This window comes from Miscanthus floridulus, chromosome 5, assembly GCF_019320115.1.
Source record: "Miscanthus floridulus cultivar M001 chromosome 5, ASM1932011v1, whole genome shotgun sequence".
Classification (NCBI taxonomy): Eukaryota; Viridiplantae; Streptophyta; class Magnoliopsida; order Poales; family Poaceae; genus Miscanthus; species Miscanthus floridulus.
Genome location: NC_089584.1, coordinates 101,485,839 through 101,493,704, shown reverse-complemented (window position 1 = coordinate 101,493,704; position 7,866 = coordinate 101,485,839). Strand labels below are relative to the sequence as shown.

At 46.9% G+C, this 7,866-nt stretch overlaps 1 protein-coding gene and 1 long non-coding RNA gene across 2 annotated transcripts; both read left to right on the top strand.

The window, feature by feature from the left end:
• Positions 1-19: 19 nt before the first annotated feature.
• Positions 20-4,130, top strand: LOC136450347 (uncharacterized). Its single transcript, XR_010758315.1, has 3 exons — positions 20-672; positions 1,978-3,329; positions 3,454-4,130. It is a non-coding gene; the product is annotated as an uncharacterized lncRNA (long non-coding RNA).
• Positions 4,131-5,433: 1,303 nt separating this feature from the next.
• LOC136452791 (protein MAIN-LIKE 1-like) lies at positions 5,434-7,547 on the top strand. Its single transcript, XM_066453384.1, has 5 exons — positions 5,434-6,114; positions 6,192-6,400; positions 6,499-6,793; positions 6,996-7,079; positions 7,156-7,547. The coding sequence occupies exons 1-3, from the start codon at positions 5,884-5,886 to the stop codon at positions 6,773-6,775; spliced, it is 717 nt and encodes a 238-aa protein (XP_066309481.1). The 5' UTR covers positions 5,434-5,883; the 3' UTR covers positions 6,776-6,793; positions 6,996-7,079; positions 7,156-7,547.
• Positions 7,548-7,866: the final 319 nt, after the last annotated feature.

Here is a 7,866-nt window from a genome sequence, read left to right as displayed (position 1 = left end):
ACGCTGCGGTCACGACGAAGCTGCCTGATCCGGTCACCTGCCGTAGCTCTCCGCGTCGCTCTGGAGGTTCGCGGACGATTGGCTGGCCTTAAAAATTGAACCGATGGACGACCGCAATCTGGACGTATTTGCCGACATGGTTGAGACTCTCCGTGTAATTTTCTGGTCGTTCGTCGTTTCTACAGCGCGGATTCATCCATCCTCGCGCTCACCTGGTGGTGGCGGTTGCCACCGCCCACCAGCAAGTCGTTTCAAGTTCAACCGAGACGGCGGGGAAAACCTGCGTGCTCCTCCTCCTACGTGGCATGGCATGGCCGACGACGCCGACTGCCCAGGGGGCGGCGGCGCGGCTGTGGACTGTGGTGCCGTGCGCGTGCGGTGCGGTAACTACTAGTAGTAGTAGCAGTCCCTGACACGGTGATGATGCCGAAGCAGATCTGCATGGGCGAGCACGCACGCAAATCGCCTCGATTTGTGCCTGTCTCGTCGGCTCATCGCCTGTAGCTTGACAGCGAGCCTCGGTTCCTTTTTTTCCCCCAAAAAAAAACATACGAAATGATGGAGAAAAGGAGCGGGCCTGAATTAAGCGGGACAAAACCTGCAGTGTTTTGACGCAGAGGCGTCGAACTGACTAACCGAGTGGTGCCGTCAGATCAGAGTCAGCAGGCGATTGTTAGTGCTAATCTTTTTCTTCTTTTGGCTTCTCTTTTGCATAACTTCTCTGTCATTTTTATTTCTGTTCACAGATTTCTCGTGCTTCGTTGGCTCTTTTGCCACTTTACGTGCGATTTCGGCAAGTCGAAAGGATCCGGGCCCTCGGCAAATTTTAATACTGCATCACGCTGAACGTGTGCTTCGTAGCTTAGTAGTTACTTTTACTTTGGCCGCTACTACTACTACTTATCTATTCAGCATGTGTAAATAGGGTTCGTTATCTGCTCCGTAAAGCTGAAGAATCCTCTCGAACGTCGTAAACAACAGGCAGCCCAAGCAATTAGAACGCTAATCTACCCAAATCGACCTGTCAAAGGCTTAGCAACTATCAATCATCTTAGTTGAACTCGACCTAAGCTCTTATTATTTTTCAGAGAGGAAGAAGAGACTTGTTGTAGCTTTTGTCCTTTATGGCTATGATGATATGAATTGACCCTGTCCTAAGGCTATCTCTAACAACAACACCCAAAATACAAGACTCATTCGTCCTTTGGGTAGCGTTACAGGCAAAAGATTCAACACCTATTTGACATCTTTTCCAACAACAAGACCCAAAAGAGAATCATTTCTGCAAATGGGTTTTCAGGAGAGAGGATGCCCATATTTGGGTTGTGCCTCTCAGACAACTCAAAATAGGTCTCCCGTATAGGTACTCTGTTGGATGCTAATTTAGAATCTCTTGCTACCTATTTTAGGTTTGGGTGTCCATATGAGTTCGTTGTTAGAGACCAGTCTAACGCGCGTTTAATGCTATGGTTTCTAGATTCTTCCGTAGGCTGCTCCTATTTTATGTTTAAAACATTTTTTTCTTTGTTGGCATTAGGTGTACTTTGACTCCTTTTTTCTGTTCTGGGACGCAATAAGCTCGCGTACAGTTTGGTGGGCAGTTGCCAACTTTATGGATGGCACTGAGATGTGTTGAGAATTTTTTAAAAAGGAAAAATCTGGCTAACGTTGTGTGCCCCTAGACTAAAGTCTAATGTGACGGTCTAATTCCACCGAAGGAGGAGAAAAATGGATTAAATATACTGGAGCACTACGCTTGCTAACGAAAATTGTTGCAAGAGTGATGCCAGACGATGGTCATACATATGTTTTCCTTCTATATACTAGCACAATGGACTGTGTGGTCATCATGATTACTATGAAATATCACCTTAAAATTTTGTATTTTTATTCTTTTGGTTTGTTTGTATATGGCCTGAGTAGGAATATTGCGATCAATCCTGCGATTTGACACACATTATTTTCGATGGAACACAGCCTGGTCAGAGCAAGACAATGGGATCCTACTAAAATCTGCTGACAGGGGAACAAACCTGTCAACGTGGCACTCCTCCCCCCTTTTGAAATGGAACAATTGGACAAACCACGTTCTGCTGTCCTGGATGCCCAAAAAAATGATTCTGTGCAGTCCACGCAGCCACGAGCCACCCGTTTCAAATACTACCACTACACCACCCGTCTTCTCCAATTGTGGTCGCACATGAAAGCAGAGCAGGAACGGATCAGCGTCAGCCCATGTTGGTCGCTTGGGAATGTCCGGTGCCCGAGCGCTGCATTATTGAGCACCTGACATCACTTCACTGTTCATGCATTCCATTGGTTTTTCCAAAAGGAAATCATTAACTAGCACTATCAGTATTTCATGTTCTGCAGGTGTGATTGCCTTTTTTTTTTCTTGACAAGTTTCTCAGGCGACTAGCCAAAAGCCGCCACAGGTACAAGGCGGGATCCAAAGCTGGTGCGGGTAACCGCTCCGCGCCGTGATTAGTTCGTTGCGGATCGGACGAGGGGACATGATAAAAACACGGCATGTGGATCAAGCAGACAAGCACTGGCGTCTTTCACCTCGCGGACTGACGTCGTTTTTACCACTTTCCGCTGCATCCATCCATCTGCTGCCTCCTCTGCGCTGCGCGCAGCCATTTCATCTTCTTTTTGCGACGAATCAGAGCGCGAGGTTGGTGTGATGGTGTCGGCAGTTCAGCACGGACGCTCACCCTGCTGCTCTTTATTTTTGTGGCGTTCATTCGCTGGGACTGCAGTCTTGCAGAAGCGTCGCGTTTGACGCGCGCGCACACCAATGGCAGACTCGGATCGCGTCACTGTGTCGCCGTGTCGCGTAGTATCTGTTTTAGACTGTCCGGTTGACTTGTCTTATGAGCCGTACTTTTTCAACGATGTGCTCTCACAATAAATTAGTCAACGATACTTTTCAACTTGTGTTCTTATTTTTCAACTTGTGTTTTTAGCGGAACAAACAGCTATTCGAGTTCGAGTGGCGAGGCTCGCCGCTGCTGGTAGCCTGGTAGGCATCGTCATGTATCGCGACTCCGCGCGAGAACCTGCGGCGGGGGCGCGGACACGAGGCCACGGACGACGCCGACTTCATCCATCACCCGATGCCGATGCCGATGCAGCTAGGCTTTATCTGTTCTGTGACGTATACGTACAAGTACAGCTACGGGGTTAGATTATGTTATCTTCAGATGGGGGTGGTGATACGTATGTCGTTGCAGCAGGAGGCTGGTTGCATGCGTGGTTGATGAACGATGAGTGATGAGGCCGATGCGGATGAGAGCTGAGAGGCACAAGCGTCCATGATACGCTCGGTTAGTCGGTTTGACCTCCAGCCTCTCAAGTCTCCATATCTCAAGTTACCATGCAATGAAACACACGTTAAGCTGGCGCTGTGGCCTCATATCTTTCTTTCTTCTTCTTTTTTGGCCATGGCAGACGTAGGCCAAAGCCACACAAGAATCTCAAATCTGTGGTGGAGCGCGATACGCTGATAGTGACTCGGCGACTGACGGAGAACTGGTGGCCGTGCTCTTGACGCCATGAAGTGGGACTGTGGGAGCAGAAAGCGTCACTCCCACTACAACTGTGCGGCCGGGGCTCCCTTTCCCCTTTTGTTGGTGCCTCTGTGCTTGTACGGTTACGTGCACAAGGCATCTTGGGACGTTCCAGAAGGATAGGCGAAATGCGGCTCGAACGACTCAAGAGGACCTGTGATCTGATTTGAACACTGACCTCTCGTCCTTGGACTCTGCAGATTCAGCATGGAAGGTTACAGAAGCGGAAGTTATTGTTTCTTGTTTACCAGGCTCGCTTTCAAGAATTTATTGAGTTTTTAGGAACAGTGAAAATAGAAACAGAAACAAACAAATATGAAGACAAGTTTTAGCGATTCTAGTCATTTTGGGCTAAAGATTTCTGACAATGTTATACTACCCCACGCTCCTATCGGTTTACATGTGCGTGTAAACTTGTATGGGTAGTAAAATGTAGTTACCAGTTTGAAAATTGGTTAATTATGTTTCAAGACTTGGCAAATCATTTCTAAATATGGTGTTGTATAACCGTTTTTACTAAGGCTATATTTGGATCTTATGGTCTAAAATTTAGTTGAATAAAATTAAGGAGTAAAATTTTGTGATGTTGACTAAACTTTAAATTGACAATCTGTTTGGAGCTTTAAGAGCTAAAGTGGCCTAAAGTTTATCCAAACAAGCCTTATGCATTATTGAACGGCCAATATGGGCTCTTATCCAAATCGCAGTTGAGGAGTGATGGAGAGATATGGGCTCTTAAATCAAAGGCACACCTAGAGAAGGTAAGAGAAAGGGCTGGCACACATGAGGTTGCATGCTTTGACCACGTCACAGGGACTTATCAGGTCGAGCATAGGGGCGGTACAACGTCCGACGGCGAGGTCCGAGAGTCGAGGATACATGTGGTTGTCCTCCAAGATTTCAAGTGCACTTGTGGTAAACCAAGGCAATACCACTTTGTATGTTCTCATTTGGTGGCAGCAGCTAGGCATCGTAACTATAATATCGAGAGGAGGATACCTCATGAGTTCAATGTCAACACGCTTGTGAACACATAGAGCCCCCGCTTCGTGCCTTTCCGGGACCCTAGAGAGTGGCCTCCATATAATGGGCCGAAGTACATTGCGGATCCAGCTTACCGTTGGAACAAGCGTGGATCAAAGCCGAGGACGAGGCATAGGATGGTTATGGATCAGATACCCGGAAGAACTAGGCGTGGGAGAGGAACTCTATTTGTTACTGATCCCGAGCAGTACGAGTGCGGCAAGTGCAGTAGACTTGGCCATAACTCACGAAGTTGCCGTTGGCAGATTAGTGAGGTAGGACTATTGGTTTATAGTATTATTTTATATTTGTCTTATTCATATATTTAATTATGCATGTCTCAATTTATGCTTGTATTTGTGTCAATTACTTATACATTTATAAGTTCATGTTTCATTGTACATTGCAATTCTAATTCATTTACTTTTTTGTAGGATGGAGCAATTCCACCTGCTGGATCCAACGTACGAGGAGACCCACCGAGGATGTCTTGTTGTGCTGGGGCAGGTAATAATCTATAAGTTTTATTCGTACATGTGTTCGTGAAGTAACATGTGACTATGTTTTATTCGATGCAGGACCTTCCGCACCTTCGTTCTAGGACCCACAGTGGGTTCTTGGACATTCGGTACAACGATAGGTACACTCCTTTCCTGCAAAGAGCTAGCCTAGATGTCATCTCCTTTCAGGTTCGTCGTGGGTTGCCCAAGTTCAACTCAGCGGCGATAACTGCGTTGGTAGACAGGTATTAAAGTGAATCATTGGCTCCATTCATGGCTATTTGTTCATGCGATTGACTTTTTGACAAGTAATCTTGCTTGGTCTTAAATATAGGTGGCGGGCGGAGACTCATAGCTTCCACCTACCTTTCGGGGAGATGATAGTCTCGCTTCAGGACTGTCAGAAGATGCTAGGCCTAAGGATTCATGGGAATCCAGTCACCGGACAGTGCAGGTTAGAGGGCTGGAGAGCACGAGTGGAGGCCTTCCTTGGGCGTGAGCTTGGCGAGCAAGGGGCTTGCACTTCTAGAGTTCCCATCTCATGGCTACGTACAGAGTTCGCACAGTGCCCCGAGGAGGCAGATGAGGAGACGGTTGGGTACTACTGCCGGACGTGGATCCTACACCTTTTTGCTTGCGTTCTCTTTCCCGACGCGATGGGTGACAATGCGTCCTGGATGTGGATCCACTGCCTCGGTGACTGGGACTAGGCGGGTCAGTACAGCTGGGGCTTTGTAGTCTTGTGTTTTCTATACCGGCAGCTGTGCGAGGGGTGTCGTCGGTCTACGATGAACCCGTCACTTGGTGGATGCGTGTACCTGTTACAGCTGTGGATGTGGGCTCATTTTCCAGTTGGTCGTCCAGAGGTTCTGGCTCGTCGTAAGTGGTTCCAAGGTCAGCCTCCAAGTCACCAGCCAACGTGGGCGTACCTTTGGGACCAGGTCAGGGTTCCGCACACGAGGATAGACCGGGCGTACATTGAGTACACGAACGAGCTAGATTCGCTGACGGCGTCTAGTGTAAGTAAATTTTATTTTCTATGCTGCTTTGAAAAGGATTATTATACCATCTAACATCTTATTTGGACATGTTGCAGGTGGAGTGGGAGTCGTATGGTGGAGAGGACGCACTTCCTTTTCAGCTGAACAACGTCTGTGGGGCCAACAACTACTTCTATAGGATGAGGTGCCCTCTAATCTGCTTCTATGCTGTCGAGTACCACCTGCCAGATAGGGTTGCACGCCAATTTGGAGTGAGACAGCTTTGGCCTATGCCTCTGTTCTCGACTGGCATTGACTTACACAAGTAAGTGTTTTGATATTTCAAATGTCTCATGATGATGGTCCATTTCTTATAATATGGTGCCACGTACGTGGATTAATGTAACGATGACATACGTGCAGGCTGGATCGTCAGAGGAACAAGAAGATTTTTGACTGGGAGAGGCACCACCAGTCCTACATTGAGGAATGGGAGGAGATGCATGACAACCTGGATGACAACAACGAGTCGCACATGAACCGTGAGTTCAGGCGGTACCAAGCTTGGTACCAGCGTTCGATACGGTGCAGGCTCAGGCTACAGTGGACCGAAACTGACTACGCCGACATCGAGTCCTCCGACAATGAAGACACGACGTACGACCAGTCCACTCGTGCAGGAAGGCAGGTGGAGACATGACCGATCTTGGACAGAGTGGTAAGTCAATCGCCTTATTTTGTTACGTTGAGTTACATAACAATACATTAGGCGTTCTTGGACCGACATTAGGAGTTATCTATTGTATTTATTGCAACCTTCGAGCCGTATAACCCTTATAATAAGTTACATTCTTGTACAAAAGAAAACAAAACTAAATGCTATCTGTTCAAAAGTCTTATTATTGAAAACTTTGTTGCAGGGCAATACACTAAGAAGCTCAGTTGAAGAGATCGAGCGCGTTCGGTCGAGAGTCAATGACGACTACATACTTGGCTTCCTAGACGTAAGATTTAAAATATTCTTTCAAATAAATCATTAATACGTTATATTCTTTTAGTTAACATAGTTTTGTACAACAGGGCCTGTCACGTCGTCTACGCCGTGCGGCTGGTCGTTGTGGTTGCAGGACAAACACGACGCATGACGTGTACGATCCTTCCACAGGAAGAGGAGCCTTGGGTTCCTCTAGTCAAGCAGCTATAGGGGATGGGGACAAGGACGAGGAGGACGACGACAATGATGACATGGACAAGAGACACGATGAGCTTGGGCCCTCTTAGCTCCATGACGCTCCATCGACTCATCCTACACCACCTCTAGGCACTAGACGACGCCGTCCGCGTGACCCTTACACTTCAGGCACCAGCGCTCTGGGTCACAAGGGTAGGGGCAAGAGTAGGAGACAGTGATGGACGTGGTAGGTGTTACTATGAACTATTCGGGACTGTATGGACATTGTGGACTATTTGGACTTTGCATGACATATTATGTTGGTTGTGATATTCGTTGTGGTTGCATTATGCTCGTTGGATGATTAAATGTTTGGAATATATATTGATGTCTCTGTTTGTAACTGTGGATGCTCCTAATACAAGACCGTATCTTGCGAATTTTTTGCGTGAACCTTTAATCATACTACACTTGTACAAAGGCACAAATGTAGTACACATATTAACTATAAATTTATTACGTGTATAATCTAGGAATATTTGTACATACGCTGTGTAGAAGAATCTAGGATTACCAACGAATCTATGCTTTTCAGACAATAAACATAGACTTTTCAGATA

What these genes read in the sequence shown, in the direction of transcription:
- LOC136452791 (XM_066453384.1), top strand. Translation starts at nt 5,884, where the DNA reads ATGAACCCGTCACTTGGTGGATGCGTGTACCTGTTACAGCTGTGGATG. An exon ending in ATTCGCTGACGGCGTCTAGT is followed by an intron (nt 6,115 to 6,191) that starts GTAAGTAAATTT and finishes GACATGTTGCAG; the next exon opens with GTGGAGTGGGAGTCGTATGG. An exon ending in ACTGGCATTGACTTACACAA is followed by an intron (nt 6,401 to 6,498) that starts GTAAGTGTTTTG and finishes ACATACGTGCAG; the next exon opens with GCTGGATCGTCAGAGGAACA.